General features: G+C 40.6%; 1 protein-coding gene across 3 annotated transcripts in view; it reads right to left on the bottom strand.

The window, feature by feature from the left end:
- tmem161b (transmembrane protein 161B) overlaps window positions 1–21,280 on the bottom strand; it is a 48,592-nt gene that overhangs the window by 23,094 nt on the left and 4,218 nt on the right. The window contains exons 1-12 of one of the 3 annotated variants that reach the window (XR_011916412.1): window positions 20,930–21,013; window positions 18,680–18,783; window positions 18,034–18,114; window positions 16,663–16,760; window positions 16,367–16,523; window positions 14,898–15,049; window positions 14,731–14,791; window positions 13,864–14,004; window positions 12,504–12,617; window positions 10,252–10,426; window positions 9,499–9,595; window positions 8,998–9,403 (exon numbers count right to left, since the gene is read on the bottom strand). Coding sequence is in view for 2 of the 3 variants with exons in the window: in XM_072388098.1 (XP_072244199.1) it covers window positions 9,108–9,403; window positions 9,499–9,595; window positions 10,252–10,426; window positions 12,504–12,617; window positions 13,864–14,004; window positions 14,731–14,791; window positions 14,898–15,049; window positions 16,367–16,523; window positions 16,663–16,760; window positions 18,034–18,114; window positions 18,680–18,783 (1,476 nt within the window). In the remaining variant the exon portion in view is untranslated. Of the gene's footprint in view, window positions 1–6,562; window positions 9,404–9,498; window positions 9,596–10,251; window positions 10,427–12,503; window positions 12,618–13,863; window positions 14,005–14,730; window positions 14,792–14,897; window positions 15,050–16,366; window positions 16,524–16,662; window positions 16,761–18,033; window positions 18,115–18,679; window positions 18,784–20,929; window positions 21,014–21,280 lie in introns of those variants that run through there. The other 2 variants (XM_072388097.1, XM_072388098.1) reach the window with 2 other exon arrangements.

Below are 21,280 nucleotides of genomic sequence, written 5' to 3' on the forward strand. Positions count from 1 at the left end.
GCACAGGCGCCTGGGCAAGGGGAATGGTGTGTATTTGTTTTTGTGTGTACGTTGGCGTGTGTGTGTGTATGACAGCACATGTCCATGAACAATGAAAGCACATCCCCCTTTTTTTCTTTACACACCCAACCTATAATAAGGATTTCAAATGTGAGACATATTGACATGAAATACAGCGAGAGCGATTTTACGCTCCCTAAAAATCTCACTAGCTCGCTCCCTCGCTTTCTCCTCATATCCGTCTGTCTTTTTCATTTTTTCTCACAGGACACAGGACGGGGGGGAAGCCCCCTTTCATCCCTGTGACACTGCTTTTCACCTCCAGTGGTGACTAGTGCTCCTATTGCACACTGGGATGCCAGACAGTGCAGAATGCCATGGGCCTGTGTGCCCTGGCAACCACTTCCTCTCACAAACACACACACGTACACGCACACCTCTTCCAACCTGCTTTAGCTCTCCCCTCCGAGCCTTCGCCTGCTACTCTGACCACACAGAAACCCAGACGGGGCACTGATGGATGGGGCTGGAGAAAGCAGTGAGTCCCTTGATGTTGGAAATAAATCTGACAGGCCCTACTGGATAAGGCCAAGCATAATCTTTCTCATTGACTTCATGCTGAAGGGTGTGTGTGTGTTTGTCTTTTTTTTTTTTTTTTTTTCCCAAAGCCATTTTCTTTATTTTCAGCACCAACCCTCCCTCACCTCACCCTCAGCCCCTCTTTTCTGCCTCTCTATGGCAGCATAGATAATGCCATAATTTACAGCTATGCATTGTAGAAGATGAATGATAGTTGCTTTTCATGTTCAGAATGCATTCACCTCAACTCGATAATAGTCTTTTTTATAGGAATAATAAAAGAAATGCCTTCAAAAGAAAATTTGTATTTTTATGTTACATTCCCCTTCTTATGTGACAAAGTCAAATATAATTGTCAACCTTTAATTAGAAAGAAAATTAATAATGATGAGTGTGCTGTTTTTCTTCAGCTTCTCCTTCTTCATATGCTTGAGTGAAATATAACAGTTAAAAAAATTCATCTGTAGTCTCCTGAGTGTATGTAAGTCCTCTGAGGAGGGGAAAAACACATCCATACACGCGCACTTCATTTTGCATGTGTGTCTTTTGCAGGAACATCTACTCTTGACGCATACACAGCATAAATATGTATTTCATGTCTCAGTCACAAATAGCTACCTCTCTTGTAATTTTACATTTTCCTGCCTCTCTAACAGACAATGGAGGGGAAAAAAATCGAATGGAGCTGCAACATGTGTCTGCACTAAGTGAGGCTGGGTGCTCCGTGTCCAGGGGCCAGTTTCCCTTGGGGACACTCCAATGGACTCCAGCGACCTTCCAACCTTCTCCTCTTATGAGTCACAACAAGAGGTCAGGGGTTGTTTGAAGCAATAGGGTATCAATATGTAACCTTCTCACAGACAAATAGGATCAGACAGCAAATATATGCTCTGACGATGACCTCAGTCATGGTTGTTTTGTTTCTGTGTCTGCAACCTCTGAACTTCCAATAATATTCACGATGCTCAGCTTTGTTATTTCTTAGAGCCAAACAGTTGGAACACTACATTTTGCAAGTAACTGAACTTATTGGAGGTATGAATATGTAAGTCATTCATTGTTCCTTCTTAAATATCAAAACCAGGAGAGTGACTCACTGTTATACTATGTAAGGAACAGACCAAAGATATGGGCATATACAATGTAAAATGTCCCCTTAATTTTACACAATACTACATCATTAGCGTGGTGAATGGTTTTGAAATATTTATAATATATATCTATATCTTGTAATATATCTATTTATTTCTTTGTAACTCTCAAAAGAAATTTCCTGACATATAAACTGCAGAAGCATGGATCTATAAGAAAACCACAGAGAAGCCATTTGTTGTATTCATGCTTATTCACAGTCTTAATATAAATCTTCTCCCTTCATCCAGGGCAATGTTCAGAATTTACCAGCCTCATTCCAATCACTTCCACAGTTCCTGAGAACAGTGTGCAGTTACACTGCTGTAATTAGGAACAAAGGCTGGATTTATTGCCACGTATGGGAGAACCTGGAGGTTGAAGTGCTCTGTGAATGTGATGTGCATCATTTTCCTAATGAAACATAACACTGAAAATTAACTCTGTTGGTCCTGAGGCACGCAGAACAACAGGGCAGATCGAGCAAAATGATGCAGGTTCCAGATGTGTGTGTCTGTGTGCATTCAAACATTTTTATGAGTGTATTTGCAATTGTGTGGACCTACAAAGTAGCAATTATAGTACAACTCATGTTTTTGTTTTAATGGATTAGACGGGAGCAAATCCCTGAGAAGGTCTGATGTACACTGCAGCTACTTTGTGCCAGCAACTCAAACACAAAAAAAATGGACGAGGACAATGGCACATTTTTACCAATTTTTCTAATAAACTGTCAATCAAACTGCTACACAAAAATATCATTTGATGCAACATTCCATATCAAAGATCCCGTCAATGCTCATTCGTCCCTCGGCTCAATCTGAGGCCGCTCCTGCCTTCATATTATCACCATCATCATTTGTACATGAAAGGAGAGAAACAAGCAATGCACCACTGCCAAGGAGAGACCTTGATCTCAGAGCATTTGCATTCGCCACCTTGTTCCACTGGATGTATGAACGAGTTACCACGGGGCTCTCTGATTGGACAGCACTGAAATAGCAGGCGCTCTGCTAATGCACAAAACAAGCATGCTGTCCCCCATCCCCCTCCACATACTGTCACACTCGCTTGGTGGCACTAGAGGGCAGTCAACTCTGTTGCTTTTCGTGGCGTGGGAGGCATCCACAACAGAATTCATATCAAGAGAATTGGGACACAGCAAGAGTTTTTTCTTTTAAGAAAAAAGAAAGATATATTATCTGTGTGAAACCTTTTTGCATTCTGTGTGATTAATGTTGTTTCTTTCACCACAAAATATTAAGCTCTTCTAATTAATTTTGGAATGCACCCTTTATCTTCGACTAGGCATTATTTTACCATTAAACCATGGATTACACATGCAAGATGTGCATTATGAAATTCATTGGTCTTGGTGGATGGATTACTATCAAGTAAAGAGCTAAATTTGGATGCAATGTCATGATGCAATACACACACACACACGTTTTTCCTCTCCTTTCTTATATTAGCGTATATATTTTAAATCTTAATTTACAATAAGATTAAGAGGACAATTAAACATTTAACAATTCATTAAAACAGCTGGATGCACATGCACACACACTCTAAAATGAGCTAAACTGTTGCTCTGTATCCGTGTCATTCCGGAGGCTGCTAATTAAAGCTTATAACCGAGGCTAGGAAACACCAAAGCAACAGTGTTCACCAGAGATGAATTATTGTAAGAGCACTGGTGATTACAATGAGGGTAGCCAACCATTTAATTTCTCTACTACAATGCTGCAGACTTCAGATTTCAACCATGATGAGATGTTCATGTCGTGAGAAGCGCACCCACATCCCTCCTCTCTGTTCCTGCTTTGCACTGGTAAATGATGAAAATTAAACTGAATTGTGGGATTGAAAATAATAAAGCTTCGTCAGTGAATATAGGTGAACAGGGATGATGGTCAGTATCTGCATCATTGGGAAAACAAACTCCTTCATGATGTTCCTTCAGTTCCTTTATGTTATGTCATTCTTATTCATTCAGAGAAAACACTCAACATTGCAGCTGGATAATACACACGACCATTTAGGACTTTCTGGCGTGATTCAAACTAAATCTTCTGTGTAGGTGATTCCGCCTTCTGTTTTTCATTCAAAATACCTCAAGAAGGGTTAAGTTTATTACCTTCGGACCATATAATGTTAGAAGAAATTGAGCTGATTGAACCCGTTCAAATGAAGCTCAAACTGCGCTTACATAGACTGCAAATAGTTCCCGTGTTTTTCCACCTTTCAGTAAACTTTGCTTTTGGTTGCCTCTCAATAACATATTCATATTTTTAAAATCACCATCTGTGTCATGACACGCCTGTTAAAATGTGGTGCTTTACACACTCTAAACGCAGTTTTGGCTTTGTGCCAAATCAACTTCATAAGGACCATCTCATTTTTGTTTTACAAAATCAGCGAGGAATAAAACAATAAAAACTGGCCCACAAGACAAAAAGACGGCAGCGTTTTGTGCTACATTTTCAGCTGTTGTCATGGTAATGAAAAGATGGTGATTGCTTGTTTTACATTTACAATGATTGTTGCTCGCCAGTCTCAGTCAACCAATCTGTAACTTGCCCTCAGTTCAGCAGGAAGCCTTTTCTATTTTTCTTATTTCCTTTATAATTGGAGGTCTGGTTGTAAAGAAAGTGGGGTAAAGTAAAAATTTTAAAAGAGAAAGAGAGAGAGAGAGAAAGTAAAAATAGGTCAGAAAGGTTCAAGCAATGTAAAGTGCTCTTATATGCCATTCATGGTCCAAGGTCAGGTCAATCATGTAAGTATGGCTGTCGTTTCTCACAATCAACATGAGGATGGGATCACCCTTCTGTGTTGGAAAGAAAGCCCACTATTGTAGTGTCACCCCTTCAGAAGCTTCTCAGTTCTTCGGACTGTGTTCGGGATGGAGGAGTGGGGGTCTCTGCTCTCCTTCCTGAATCAGAGCTCCACGCTGCACTATGAAGAAGGGACCTCTATGAATAAGCCCCACTCATGAGGAAGAAAGGAACCTCTCCACTGGTTTGTTTTGGAGGCTGTCTTATTGATCTGTCTACCTATGAATAAAAGCATTGGCCCAGTTTTCCCGCTCATGTGGACAATGGCACTTAAGGTCTGTATTAACTGGCCTGATGTCATTCCCAGAGAATTGCGTGCATTAAGAAGAGTTTGGAAGCGTTTGTTATTTCATCCCTCTATCTACCCAACGAGCCTTTCCCACAAGAATAGAGAAGCCAAAGCAAGAAAAGCTAATCAATGGCCATTGACTACCTGAATAAATGCAAGTTAGCACAAGGATGTTTAGTATTTCAGAAATAAAGACATGGTAAAACACAAAGACCACTTAACGTTGTCGTAAAGAAACGATTTTAAAATGCTTGGGATTTTGAGGATTCAAAAGTGAGCCGCTGTAAATGCAGAGAAGAGCTTTTAAATGCAAAGTTAGCTTTATTTTGGGGGAAAAGGACCTTATTTGAATGCCTCCAAATGGAAATAAATCAAGTAAAGGCATTCATAAAGATCTGTCTGCAGGCTTTTTTTTTTTTTAACATAATGTACAACATGTGCAGCTAAGAAAGGCATAAAAACCCTTCTGTCTCACACAGCCAAGTACATGCCGAAACCTGACCACAACCGACTCTGCAGAAAGTCAAGAAACACAACTTTATTCAATTTATTTTTGTAGTTTCTCACAACTCAACTCAATATAAACAGCATTTACCTCATTTCTTTTTTTAAGAACAAAATGAGCTCACTTATTTCAGCCACATTTATAGGACTTGGCATTGGGGAGTTTCAACATGGAAGTCACATGTGGACAAATCACGTCATAAACAAAAGTCTTTGGACTTGAAGTTGTCATTCTTGTGTATAGGTCAGGAACTCACCAGCTGCTCACAAATAAAGTATATTAAATATTCACACTTGACGTCTCTCTTTGGTCATCTGGGTAAGTGTTTTTTGTTTTTTTTTCACTTCTTAAGGAGGGAGCATTGTGAACTTTCAACTAAATAGAGAAAAGTTTGCAGGTGACTGCTCTGAATTTCAAAATGAAAAAAAAAAGAAAAAAAGAAAGTACACAGTCCTTCAACTCTAAGCTTTTACGTATTTGGACATAATAAAAAAAAAATGATTAAAAAAAAGTTATCCTCAATAGGTCTTAATAATGTGTAAATACAACCACAGATGAACAACATATTACACCATGTCATTAGATATTTAACTAAATCTAAAGTAGCAGAATGCAGAAAACTAAATGCATCCCATGATTAAATGGTTTGTAGAACCACCTTCATCATCATTTCCTTGAAGTGATCATTTTCTGTAGGACGTTATCGATCTCGTTGCTGTGGAGAAAAATTGGAGCATCTCTTCTTTACGTTGCTGAGGTTCATTGAAGCATTTTTAATCTTTTTTTTATGAACTGCTCTCTTAAGGTCTTACCATTGTAGTTCAAAGAGGTTGAGGTCAGGACTTCTGTCCTTTTCCTTTTCAGTCATTCTGCTGTAGATTCGCTGCTGTGTTTGGGATCATTTTCCTGTTGCATGACCCAGTTTCAGCCGTCAGCCACATGCCTCGTATGTTGCTCAACAATCTTTTGGTATACAGAGGAGTCGACTCAGCGACTGAAAGGTGTAGCGTGTCATTTGATGTTGTTCATCTGAGGTTGCGTCTGTCAGATTTTAAGGCCTGGTAAGGGCCAGACGCTTTTCTTTTCTTTTCTTTCCTCTTGTATCTGACAAAGGCAGAACTTTCTTTAACATACACACCGCACTCCTGCAAATCAACCCGCTGAAGCTGTGTGTGAAACCAGTTTGCCAGTGGAGAATAAGACCAAAATAAAAGTAGGACAAAGCAAAGAACATAATTTATTTAAGACAAAATCTGAGGCAGAAATAAATACATGAAAGAACAACAATGTGTGTAATTCATTTTGTGAACCTGACAAAAAGTAATAAACACTTTCAGTGGTAACAAACTGAAGATATCAAAGTCTAATTAGGCCTACGAACTCTGAAAGTATTCCAGCTTTGTCTTAACTATCCAGACCATGTCACAAAGAAAAGTTAATCTGTAACAGATTTGTCAAGCACATTTTTTTATTTATTTCTAACTGATTTTAGCCACCGTGCACTCCGACAACACAAAATAAAAGGTTTGATGTTAAAATTAGAAATGTTTACAGGACTCGACACAAGAAATAAATACAAAGTCCAAGATAAATCAATGCATTAAAAAAAAGAAAAAAAATCGTCATTAGGACAAATTAGATTTTGTTTTGAGAGGCAGATTAAAAAAAAACATGAGAGAACCCAAGAGTTTGAGAATAGCGGGTAAGAGGGAGTTAAATCAATTCAACGTACAAATCATTTTCATGAAAACAATCTAGAAAAATCAGGCAGGATTTTTTTTTTTTTTACATTCATTATGTGCATATTCCCCATCATTTCAAACAGACAAACTAAAGCTAAGACTTTCCACACCAGGAGCTTAGAAATGTTGATATGGTGCTGCTGCTGGACTTTGTGTCGTGTACAAAATTCAGAAGTGGAATTTAGAAATTCCAGCTTTATCATACAATAAGCGCAATGATGGAAAAACCAGGCCAGAGAAGCACAAACTGTGTGGTTTGTGATAAGTTACCCAACATTCCTGATATAACTGGACAATCATGTTGGCCAGTGTGTCATCAGCACAATGACTGTATGTGCGTGCATTTACCCAACAAAAGAGTTACAGTACACAAAGAATCAGGAAATCCTTCATGTCCTTCTGTGAACCAGAACGAATGCTTCCCTCTGCACCAACGTGGATTTACAGAAAACCAAAGGTAGCGTAATTGCACTACAGTTTCAAACATGAGCCGACATAAAAGCCTACAGCTACTGAGACTGGGGGGGTGGATGGGGGGGCTCTTGGGGGAGTTACTTGGCACCATTGCGAAAATAAAAACTTGTACAAATGCACAATTTGATCTGTTTGAGAAAGACAGAAAAACAGCGCGTCAGAACATAAACGGAAATGTGGTATTTCATCAACAGCAGTTGACATCATCTCCTCTTGTTCACAATGCCCTTTCAGATTACATCTGACCTACAGCACAGACACACGCACCTACCCTGACTGAGCCCTACGTGCTGTCCTCCCTTTGAGTCGCATTTGCTGCTCAAAACAGCATGGAATCCTCAAATAGCTACCAAAAACGGCTCAGTTCAAACCCAGCAAGGTTAAAACGAAAGTTGCACATTCCAAATTTGTTGCATCGCCTTTCATTTCAAAACACAGATTTTTCAACTACGGTAAGCACAGGTTGACAAATTCAAACAGACGAACCTCAAGTAAACGAGAGGTCTTCACATCGGTGAAAACATCTCCTCTCCTCGTCCACACTTCAATCCTTGTTAGACTTCAACAACCTTTCCCTCCTCCCATAAACACTCACTCACTGGTCCAGAAAACAATTTTAAGACTGTTAGACACTTCTGTGAGACATATGAAAAAGAAACTAGTTCTGTTGTTTATAAAACACATATTTTAAAGTCTTCAGCAAGAGACAAACATAGGACCCACCAAATATGGCAATTTTCAAGTTCCCCAACATTTAAAAAATGAACACAAGGGAAAACCTGTTGGGGTTATTTCTTGTGGACATGAGGTCACCTAAGGTAGCTTCAGTGATATTCTGTGACCTGAATGCAGCCTCTTTACAAAGCATCACTGAGGACAATAAGTACCATCACAGACTGCGATACAACCTGGGATGTATAAGTGGTGAGTAAGCATCCACTCACAGGTTTTAAATGGGAGGACAACGGTTTGAATCCGACTCCTCTGAAGCTGTAAAGAAGCTGCATTTAAGGTTTTTTCTAAAGTTAAAGATACCGCAAATCTAGAAGTGTAATTGGATTAAACCCACTGAATGTAGTCTGTTACGCAACACACACAACTGAAAAAAACTCCCCCAACTGGCTTTCATAAAAATGGCAGAATTGCCAGACCACATTTAAACATATAAAAAAATCAATTGTAATCAGGATGCCAAGTATTTTTATCAGTCAGATTTTCTACAGAAATCTGGATCATATTTCTTTTTTCATTACTGAACCAATTCACTGACGACTGATTTAAAGTCCTCGTTTCACACAGCCTCTTAATACGTTTTAAAACCTAAAGTCATGGCAATAACAATAAAAACAATAATAAGAGTTCACAGTCATCTGTGGAGGAAGCACTGGGAGTAAAACCAGGAGCTCTGATGATATGATCAGTCATTGTGAGGCGGTCGGGGACAGGGACAGAGTCAGCGGTTGGCCTCTGTTGCCCCAGCTCAGTCCTTTCTGAGCAGGCTGAAGCAGACGGTAGCACTATGGGGTTTGGATGCCACAGCTGGACTGCCGACGCTATGCTGCCATGAGATACTGATGGTAAAAGAGACCAAAGAGGGAGGTGGAAAAGAGGCAGGCTGCTATCCACCAAGTGAAGAAGGAGAAGAGACCTCGGAAAAGTAAGGGGCTAAAAACAGTCTGCAGGCCCCCCAGAGCCATTGAAAGTTGGGCCACCGATGCCCGGGCTGCTGTTTCTACCACTGAAGCTGGTGTTGGGGTTGCTATTGGTTCTGCCCCCATCAGAGAGTCAGAGTCCATTTCATGGGTGCATGGCAGGTCTTCTTCAGGATAGACCCACCAGGAGTGACCACCTGTTATAATGGAAGTGAGGGAAGCAAATGGCTTGATATTCTGAAAGGCAGCGAGAGATTGTTACAGGTAAAAAAAACACTGAGCATGGACTCACCTAAGGTTTTTAGCAGCAAAGTCGTATGCAGCAGCATCACCAGGGGTGCCACATACTGTAGTGCGATTACACACAAGTAGTAAAAAACACGTGCAACCTGGGAAAAATCGGAGAGAAAAAGTAGCATCACAAAAGACTTCAGGCCAAATGTTACCAAAAAAAACACAAAACTGGCGTCTCGACCAACGGTAACGAGGGGTCACCAGATTTTTAAGTTCATACAAAAACAACTGGAGCAATAAAACCGGTTCTGCTAAAATAAGCTCATCAATTACATTTGTAACAGCGATCCAAAGCAGAAAATATCTTGTGAGTTTGGGACGTCGATAGGAGAGAAATGTGACTGAGCGCAATGGAAACGGGTTCAGTGAAAAAATTATGCTGCACGGAGTTCACTGATGAATGCACACAGGGCTGTTAGCAGAACTCTTCTCAGAGCACGTGGCTGTGAGATTAGTTTCAAGCTAGTTACCGAGCTTTACATCATGTCCGTTTATCCTTGGTTTGTTTTTCTTCATTCGAGGCTTGACTGGTGCTTTCATATTTAGATAACCTAATAGCACCATTCTTTTGGCAGTTCTGCCAGAAGAATTCATGCCACTTACTTCTTACCCATCATTAATATTCACATAACAGCAGAGCACAAAGAACTGCATAAAACAGCATTTTATTTTGCAGCTACTTATAAATTTGCTTAAGATGAAAAACCCAAAGATGAGAACCGACGACAGACTAAGAAGAAAATCTACACACCATCTTCTGCAGGTCCACAGTACTAATCCGCCCTGCTTCCTTCTTCATCTGATCCACACCCTTCTGTGCCAAGTTGAGGTAGGCCTGCAGGTGATGCCTCATCATGGCGAGCCGGAGCGTACACATCAGTATGATGACCCATAACCGCAGAGTGTCATACGTCTGCTCAGTCATCCTGGCATTAATAGAAAGAAAGGAGGAGGAGAGGAGACATGAAAAAGATGACAGATTTCCCTGCAAGCGCAAGACAACATCTATGTGTCTTCAAGATGGAATGCAGAGACAAAAAGGAGACGGAGAAGGAAACACGATGAGAGGGAAAGAGCCATAAACAACTCAGGGGAAAAGTAAGAGAGGGTGAAATTGAAGTATAAAAAGGTGAAAAGGAGGGTACTGTAACATGAAATTAAACTTAATCGGGTTTGACCTTGATGGTACTACAGTCGGTGTGAGCAGCAGAGGAAGTTAGACGTGGGACAAAATTCAGAAAAAAAAAAAAAACATAATGAAAAATGCTATCATAGAAAGAATAATGAGATAAAAGATAAAATAAAGAGCCTTTTCTCTGGTAAGCCTAAACTTGTTTACGATTTAATTTAACCCAAGAAGACAATGTGCGTATTGTTGTCACTTTATCTACTAACTGAACAGATTTCTTATCTCAAAGCCCCACTGTAAACATCCTTCTCTTAACTGGGGTTTCATTGTTTAGTTTTTTTCATCAATTTTGCACCACCAAAAGGAAAACGACTCCGACTTTCTCACTTCTCCACTTGTTTGAGTGGCAGGTAATCAGCATGTTGGATGTCAGGGACAAACGGACTCATCTACAGTGCAACATCAGGTTTAAGATCCCATTGGGCCCACGGAGCAGAAATAGTGTTACTGGGAATGGTCATGTTAGTAGAAGGTAAACTGCCAAAAAAGGCTTGAAGTTAAACATTCTTTTTAAGCATGATTAGTAAATCATTTTGTTTTGCATAGTTTTACATGCAAGATGCATGCATGCATGCAACATGCAAGAATGTGGGCCCTACCAAGGTTTCCAATGTTAATTCAATTGCTAATAAGGCCTTAGTCACTAAGACTGTGGACAGCCTCTATAGGGCCATGGCTCTTCATCTTTATTAGAAGCAGTCAAATTATACAAATTTTCCAACAGGTCAAATATTGTTCCACGATTATCCACGGACTCCAATTAATAATACTTTGAAAACGGGTTCGGAGGTTTCAAGGCTTTAACGGGTAGCAAGTGCCCAGTTTGTTACGCAACTATGAAATGGCAGCTGTTGGAGATAAGTGTTGTAGAAACGGTAAATAAAGCTAGATGTGGCTGAAAAAGGCCCTCAGGACTCTGAGGAGCCCTCAGGATTAGGTCTCAGAGGCAGCGGTCACATGTTCTGCTCTGTTTATGGAAGAGTCCTCAGAGAAAACCTTTTTCTTTCTCCTCACAACAAAGTTCAGCATCAGAGGCTTGCAAATGAAAATCTTAACAAGACAGATGAGTTCTGTAGACTGGGCTTGTGACTGGAGAAATTGAAACAGAACTTTTGGCCAATGTTTGGATTAAAAAGGAAAAACAGCGTACAATTTCAATGAAAAGAGCACCTGTTGGACCGTGAAGCACACGGGGAACTGATGAGATTTTGGGTTCGTGTTGCAGCAAACAGCACGGGGAACATTTTACTCTACAGAGGGGGTCTTCGACAATTGGATGAAATTTCCCGAATTCCATCGCAAACGTTACGTAAAGTGGCGTCAGATGAAGGTTGCTTGTGGAATTAAAGCCTTTTACAGGAGAAATATTTTTATTATTGCAAATAATAAAAATGGAAAATTAACATTATCAAAACACTGAAATGTTTAAACTTTTATTCTATGCCGTAATGAAATTCAATCGTCTTTTACACATTTGGCTGCTCACTAACGGTCAGAGAAATGATGACAATGGATGCTCAATAGTTTTACCGCCAGTCCATTATGCACGATGCATTAGATGCTGTTTCATATGTTCATTTATGTCTATTTCCAATTCAAAGACTTAACTTCCTTCAAACAGCTGACTGGCGATAACATTAAAACTCCAAATAATTCAGAGAAAAGAACACTGCATGTAAAGCAAGATCATTTTAATCATACTTTCAGCTCTAATCCATCAACCTACGTCACACACTAAATACTCATCATAAGAAATGTTAGAGCAAAAGTCGAAGCCAGGTATGCACATGATATTTTTATCTTTTTTTACTTACAAAGGCACACTCTCCTTTCCCAAAGTGGGGTTCATTATGTAGTCCTTGGTAATAGGCTTCACCCACAGCAGGACCATAATGAGGGGGGACAGGAAGTTGATATGAAGCAGAGTTCTACAAAATGATTAAGAAACAATTAAAAAAGCGAAATAAATGAATAAAAATAGCAACCACTGCTCCAAAAAATTTGTGGGAGTCATCGTGAAACATCATGACTCGGTATATAATGAAAAACTGTCCCGTCTCGCTGAAATCGTACATTTCTTACCTTCTTTATCTTGAAGTCAACATTGGCCCATACAATATAATATTCAATGTAACCAAGGCACACATTTGGAATGTTACAGACATAATCCCTCTATGTAATAAGGTCTGAAGATGTAAGCTTGTGGGAGGGGGGGGGGGCAAAAGAGGAGGCCATTTTGGAGCAAATGCTATGCCAAAGTGGATTATGTGAATACGATGTGCTCCCTGCTCTGCAACCCTATGCCACCCTGTGAGTTCTGAAAAAGAAATGTGACCCAACCGAACGAGCTGTCATCTGACTCACAGGGTCTTCTCTTGTATCAGACACATCCAGTACTGGAAGGACCTGCACATTATTCAGTATCTGACAAAAACAAAAACACTTGAAGAGTATTTTCAAGATACTGGATTCAAGAAATGAGGAGATACTAGACCAGGTCCTCGTCCTCACCCCCACCCCCCAACTTTAAAATATAACAATTTCAACACATCTATGAATCGATACATTACTGAAAAGTATGCTCAATGCTTCCTGATTCTCCTGTACCCTCTCCTGTTTTCATGAAGCCATTCTCTCTCTTTTTCCTAATACAAAGAAAGCCTTAACTGGAAATCACATTAATAAATGCTGTTGTTGCAGCGGTTATGGGCCTACTTGCTTTTGTTGTACGGAGATGCTTCTCAGGATGCCAATTTTAGATGACAACTACCACGCTTGCATTGCATCACACACAAGATCAAATAACCCATACTTAAACTTGAAAATAATACAGTCTTTTGAAGAAGGTAACACTTTAAATCATCGTCATTTCAGAGGCATTTCATGGCGTGCACTTTTGCTGTGAACTTAATGGTGGAACTTAAAGTGCCAGAGAAAACTAGTAAGTGTTTGAGTGAAGCCATACACTGAAAGCAGAGTCTTGAAAAAGGGCACAAAAGCGGTTATAATGCATTGCCAAGCAAGCAAAAAGAAAACAAGGCGACTTCTGCATGTCCACTAGCCCACAAACGATCCTTAAAGTTCATAAATTTTAACAAGGATTTCTACCCATTTCATCTATCTGACTAAGGGGAAGGAATAAATCAAATGTTTCAGTCAATGCAGCAAACTCACTGCGTCAATTTGGTTGTGGTAAGGTTGAGGGCATCTAGGTGCATCTGGGCCAGCCGTAGACCAGGAAAAGTTAAAAAAGCTCCAATCAAAGAGCAGAGCAGGGCCAGGATCAGCTTGAAGGTGAGTTTAGATATGGGACCCCTGTGAAAGAGAAAAGACACAGAAAAATATCTATTAAGCCGGGAACGTTCGGGTGAGGCCACATTTAAATGAAAGTGCAAGGGTCTGAGACTGGCCTATTAGCCTACATCCTTCAATCATTCCTGTGACAACATGCACAACGTTAAAGATGTACCGTGGGATGTCAGCAGTGGCGTTCTTAAACATGTAAAGGCCGGGAATAGAGGACCAGCAGATTTATCATTCATTCACTGTTTAAAAAAAAACAACTGATACAGAAAAGTTAAACTAGATTAAATTAAAACATCTGCTCGTTTTTTTTTTTTCCCAATTCAGGACCATGGACATAAAAATCAAGCCGAATGCGTTGAAATAAAACAAATAGCCTCCTTTCCTCATTTTCTGGGAAGGAGTGCTATTCTGGAATAGAACTAGATGCCTTGGTCTGAAACCTCAGCTTGACTTTTTCAGCGCTCCTAATGGTAATTTTGGAACAATATATAGTGTTCATCTGTCCTTTTATTCCAAAATTACCTCTGGCCAATGTTGATTAACAAACAGCTAAAGATGCCAAGGTGTACAAGCTCCTATCAGAAATGTGGCTCGGGTATAGACATAAGTTCTAATTTCTAATAAGTGTAGAGAATTTCTCCTACACCTGCCCCACGGTCTTGACAACGCCTGCTCCTTGCCGCAGCTATTGCTGCCATGTCAGGTGTACATAAATGAACAAAATGTTACACTTACTGCGACTCTAAGCCCTGATGCTCCAGAAACTGTTGAGCACTGTCAGAAAAGTTTGCAAAGCCTATAAATGAAGAAACAGTCAACAGTGACTCACTCGCTTCAAGAAAAAGCAATAAATGCGGAGGTTACATCGGGGTCATTTGTCAGAGGGTGTGCGGGGCACTGACCTGTCTCCAGACCAAACTCCAGGTAGTTTTCAGTGATGATGAGAATGGCCATGGCTTTGACAAAGAAAAAGAAAGCAAAAGTAATGCAGAGTGAGCGCTCGCCTCCTTCCTCCAGCTTAAAGTAGTGAGCCGTTATAGAAAAAAGGGTCTTACTGAAGGGACAGAGTTAAGGAAGAACACATTGCATTTCAGCAGAAACATTACAATGCATCTTGCAAATCCAAGATAAACCAGAGGGGAAAAAAACGCAACCACACAAAATGTCTTTTCAACTTTAAAGAAGCAAACATGTTTGCGTGAACTCTCAGCCCTTTTAATGCATGTGTGGGTATGGAACACTTGGTCCTCGACACCAATGCATGCCACCGATCATAAAAGAAAGTCACCCGCTCTGCACACCGGTGATCTTTCAATTCAGAGGCTAGCCTGCCATTCCCTCCATATCAGTCCAATTTAAAAATAATATTAAAGTCAGTGGAGGTTTTTTTTTTTTTCACAGCTGTGTAAACGCTTACATGATAAGTCAGAGTCTGCATGTGGCTGACAGAAAAATGGTGATACTGAAGCTGTCGTGTAGTGACCTACAATGAGCACACCACTGAGATGACCTCTGTATTGGCCAAAGGGAAGGACATCTAGTCAAACTGATAAATTTGACTAAACAGGTGGAAAAAGCAAGTTAAAAAAAAATAATTAAAAGCAAATCCTTGAGGAACCCCAGTGTTGGAGTGTTAGACGTAAAAGCTTAACTGCGTTAGAGCTGGCCTCCAAGGCAATAGTCTTCAACATACCATCAAAGCTGAAATAGTCTAACTGAAATCAACCATCCCATCAACACATATATTGGTCCAACAGATCCCTCATCTTCATAGTCCCATTTCATCAGTTCCCCAGCCTGTCCTTTTCCTCAAGCATATCAGTGAGAAGGGCTGTGAAAATTGGGCTTCCAGTCTGCAACACAGGCAGGAAATGACACCATCTGATGGCGGTGAGCTACGTCCAAGCAGGACAACTGGCAAGATTGATCCCTTTGGTCAGAGGCGAGGATAATGCATATCATTCAGCACTGCAAGATACCAGGAGGAGAAAAAAAAAAAAAAAGAAAAGAAGGCTACGGTAAGGGCTGTTTGGTATGTGTCCTCTTACAGTTTCTCACCACTGCAGCCACATGCAAACAAGTTGGAATGATCTGATCTCTGTTATAGATAAAAACTGGTTAACTAATGGAATATAGACCTTAGAGGATAAAAACAATTGAAATGTCTAAATACACAGGGGCATCAACAAAAACACGTCTGTATGGTAGAAACTTCAGATGTTGCCAGCTCGCACACACACACACACACACACACACAACATGACCACGGCACCAATTGAAAGACTAGTTTACAACAGAGCAGCGAGGAGTGAGACTGAGTGAGAAATAAAAAGGGCATCCAAGATGTAAAGAGTGACTGATGTCAGGATACATGACAAAGGCGAGTACTAGTAGGCACCAGACCACACTGATGTTCATCTCTCCTGAGGGCTGAGCAACACTGTAGTAAAGCTCCGTTATCAGATAGACTGCCGTTGCTGCTACTGTGAAATCTACCAGCCACTGGAACTCAGGGAAGTAGTGCAAAGCTGGAGGCAGAAGGAATATGATTAAATCAGAATACTCAATTATACAGCACACTGTATGCATGTAGAAACATATAAGACTGTGTGGAGGAACATGTCTTAGAAAACCATCTCTTTATAAGACGTGGCTTTAGTTTTATACCTAACGTGTCGACTTCTGTGATGTATTTCGTCTCCAGCTGTAAGTCTATATCCTTTGGAACCGTTAGGGGCTTATTGTCTATATGACCATTGTACTTCCTAGAAGGATACAGAGAAGCAAAACAAAGCCAAAGGTCAGAGAAACAAAAACAACAAAAAAAAGCACCTTGAACATTTTCAAACCTGTGTAAAAAAGACGAGCAATAAAACTCTCATTGAGGCGAGTGGAAGTCATTTTTGGTAATAGTAGCTAATTCTGGTGGACTTGAAAGGGAAGGTGGTGGTCTCAGCTTGAGAGCAGTTTTTCTGCTGCTAAGACAGTAGAAGTGGAAATTCAGGGGCCACCGCCTGTTGTTCAGTGCAGCTTTGGTAGGAAAATAAAATAGTCTTGTGGTATTGGTAACAAAGATAATTTGGCTCACTCTAACTATTTCAGAACAAAGGGGGCAACACTAACAGCAGGTGAATGGAGAGCTATTCTTAAGGGTTGAAGGACTGTCTGGTGGGCCTCCTCAGTTCTGGACTTTGTTCAGCCCTGCGTGTGTGCTGGATTCAGAAGGACAATGCCACTGCAAGACTCTTGAACCAAACATGTGCTGGACAGATTTCATCTCTGAGACACCTGACAGGAAAAAAAAAAAAAAAAAAAAAAAGAGGCTTAGCTCCAACTCTGACCGAGGGAGTCAGTCGGTTAACAAAGGGAGTGGAGTTGCATGGCATGAGCCAGCAAAAGGACAGTGGTCCATCTTTTTCTTCAAAGGATTACTGAGCATGTGGCGCGAGAGAAACTTGACCTGCCTCATACAGGGTTAGAGAAAGGACTTCAGCACAAAACTGCCTCAAGTTAGGAGACACCATGTGGAACAGTAAGGATTAACTTTCAGATGTTACTTTAATTTAAATTCAGATTTAAAAGGGGAAGCACAAAGGAAGTGGTATTAAATGTCCAAGTTCAACTTACAGTTCAACTTTCACCTACAACCACAAAAAAAGGGCTTGTAGTCTCAGTTCCCAAACAGTTATGATGAAAAAGCATCCTGACCTCACAGCACAATGCTGTTTGGTAACTCTCATCCACGAATGACTGCAGTTCTTTTAAATGTCATCGCTGAAAAGAAAGTCTAAATAGTAACGGTCCCGAAAAGGAGGACCAGCTTTTCAAAACAACAAAGACAGACCTCGGTCTCATACTCGAAAATGGGCCTGAAATGAGCCACATAATAATTCTATCTGTTGACACGCCTTAGGGTTCCATCCACCTCAAACCTCTGCACCGCGTCTTTTCTCCACTAAGATGACCGTCCTCATACCCACTCTGTTCCTCTGCGTTTCCCACCAACCAAAAGACAGCCCCTCTGGCCTTCCAACCTACCTGTCTTTCCGCTTCTGTCCTTTTTGTTTCCCCACTAAGCTCCTCAACTCATCTTCCGTGGGGTGCTGATACCACCGCAGACTGAGAGCATGCAAAAAGAAAGATGTGGAGTCAGACTCAGACATAAAAGAGGAAAGGGAAGAAAAGTAAAGTAGATATTTTCAAGCGGTGGAATCTGACAGACTGAAGCTAGATTTGCTGCAACTATACGATGACAAAGACAGACTTTGAATTCATACACGATGCTAAACGCTAAGAGATATTATACATGATTATTCTGTCCACCGCCACCCCCCTTTTTTTAAGTTTTCAAAAGTAAGAATTATTATTTATTTAACATGTACCAAGAGGATATTTACAGAAAAACATGTATGACCTTAAACAGATGACACGAGGCAGGAGAATTATATTCAGGCTTCGTTCTCCTGGGTCAATCCAATATTTTCATGCCTTAAGGGTTTCGCAATATACTCTAATATACTGGTTTAACTCCTCTCTTATCTGAGCCCTTTTTAATTCTGTTATCAAAGTTTGATCCTTTCCGTTGTCGACTCTTTGAAATAAAACACCTCAGGGGGGGGGTCAGAGACCTGAGGAGATCATTTAGAGCAACTACCTTATGCGGCATGTAAAGAATCTACATTACCTGCCACTGCAGAGTAGCCATCTTGCAAAGGAGTAATGAGGTACAATTTTCTGAATTACACTGGCCATTACCATGGTAACCACCAGCTGCACACCGATCACACCCTGTGGGAAAAGGACAGAATTAATAATCGCTTTTAAGCTGTAATTACACATGCCGTACGAATCATGTCTTAACTGCAAATGTTTAATAAAGTTCTTTCAGCGGCTCCTGCAGACACAAACAGAAACTCTGACTGCGGCCAACAGCGATGCTTAATTGGGTTTAGCTACATAGTGTAACGACATACACATCAAACCATGGTTATGCATTGGCTAATCAATACAAAGTCAGTGTTTCTGACTATATAACAAGTCAGTTTGCCATTTGTCGCACAGATGAAGTAACATACTTTGCCATGATGTATTTATTCTGTTAAAGAGTCGTACAAAAATTCGGCTCCACGACCCAGAGTGCACTCAGTTGAACCCAGGAGCTCAAACCGGCTGAAAGATCCAAGGTGATTGACGGATTCAGGACCTGCTGACCACCGTTATACTGATCAGGTCTTCTTTGAATTCACTTGAGAATTTGAAACCGTCATTATCAACCCTTCAACCGCAGAATGGCAAGAGTTTGGCGACCTGATTTTTTGATATATACCAAAAGTAAACATGCGATAAATATATTAAGCAATAAATCAACATTATTGGGAAGAAAACAAAAATATTCAAAACTGCCTTTCGTAATGACCACTGGAGATTTTTCAGGAGAAAGTGCAGGACGATTTGGAGCTCGGACCGGGACCTTTTTTCTAAGAGTGGCTGTTTCCACAGCAGAGGGCACAGCTCCCGGCTGGAAATGTGTGTATATGTGTGTGTGTGTGTGTGTGTGTGTGTGTGTGTGTGTGTGTGTGCGTGGGAGCAGCTGTCTGGAGCGCGCCGGAGGCAGGATGTAATGCAGAAATCGCTTGTTTTGTTTACAAGTTAAGGATAGCAGATGAGGCTCCTTGTTGTGTTGATGGAAATTCTACATGTATTTGTAAAAAATAAAATAAAAAAAAAAAAAAAAAAAAAAAAAAAAAAAAAAAAAATCAACAACAGCATACGGGTCATCTGAAAGAAAAGAAATGAAGGAACAACTGTTCCCAGCACACACAGATGCTCACTCGCTCAGCAAATGCTCTGGAATATTTGCACGCCGTCAAACCCGCTGATGTTCTGGAGACTTTCTTTGGGAACTCGGTGGAAAAATTCCACAATAAATCCGGAGCAACATTTGCCTTCTCACACGCCATCAGTCCAGAACACGTCTGGAACAACTCCGGACTCCTGTGTGTGTGTGTGTGTGTGTGTGTGTGTGTGTGTGTGTGTGTGTGTGTGTGTGTGTGTGTGTGTGTGTGTGTGTGTGTGTGTGTGTGTGTGTGTGTGTGTGTGTGTGTGTGTGTGTGTGTGTGTGTGTGTGTGTGAAAATGACGAGAAGCATCAAGAATTAAAGCTACGAAAAGGGAAAAATCGTGACCTTTCCGATTGTTCTCCGTTGCAACCTTTTGATCTCAGCATTTCCATGATCTTATCTTCTATTCCACAATATTCAGAACAAATATCAGCACACCAAGGAAATAGAGATAGGAAGAGAAATACTGGTGCCATAATATTCTTTGAATGGTTTTGAACGGGGTATTAAAGTTCATTTGTACTGTGTTAAAACACCCACTATAATATAATCACAGATGCCCTAATAGCAACCAGTGGCACAATCATGGTTGAGCACATTTTCTGAAGTCGTTCAACCTGACTAACAAGCTCAGGGAGTTAGTTGCTTCTGTATTATTCCAACATACCTAAAAGACCAAACCAGCCAAACCTGAATCTGGTAAGTATGGAAAAAAAGAAAAATCCATTTCAATGAAAATGACAAACTATCTAACATCCATATGCGAGGAACAGTAAACTGAATCTAAACAAACTAGAGAAAGAAAAATAGCCAACAGGAAGACTGAGTAGAGACCTCCAATCACAGCTCACCACAACCGCAAAACAATTTAACATTTTAAAGTGCAGAATTGCTGTCTTCTGAATAAATGCAGTAGTCCAATAAAAATGTTCCCAAAAACACTGACTGCGACATTTCTTAAAATGTCTGTGTGGCCACAGGCCAGAGCTCCTGTGGTAGTTATCCAAAGACTTAACCCAGCACCCTTAGATCAATATTCACTTAGGCTTAAGAGGCCGGAATCATTCCCATCAAGCAGTGCTTTTATCCACTCACTGTAGGCTCATATCTGCGAGCTGGCTTCAGGTAGGAGCCGTTGACATCTGTTCTTGCGCACACTTCAGCAAAAAGGGCCAACGGGCAAATTGATCTGTGATTAAATATATTCCTCTTCTCCAACAACAGTCTTATGTCTGCATTGGCCAGCTCTGCGCAGGTCCCACTGGAACTACACTGCATGAATCCTCTTGCCTTTACCACTTTCCCTACCTGATGCGTATAATATAGACAAAATGTTCTGGTCTTAAATCAGATCTCCTCAATGGACCGGTAACTTCACTTGGCCCGATGTGCAGAGCTTGGTGGGAAGAATCACTGTCCCAGTAGTGCCTTTGGCAACTTTACAGT

This window comes from Leuresthes tenuis, unplaced genomic scaffold (assembly GCF_036924035.1).
Source record: "Leuresthes tenuis unplaced genomic scaffold, fLeuTen1.0.hap1 SCAF_6, whole genome shotgun sequence".
Lineage (NCBI taxonomy): Eukaryota > Metazoa > Chordata > Actinopteri > Atheriniformes > Atherinopsidae > Leuresthes > Leuresthes tenuis.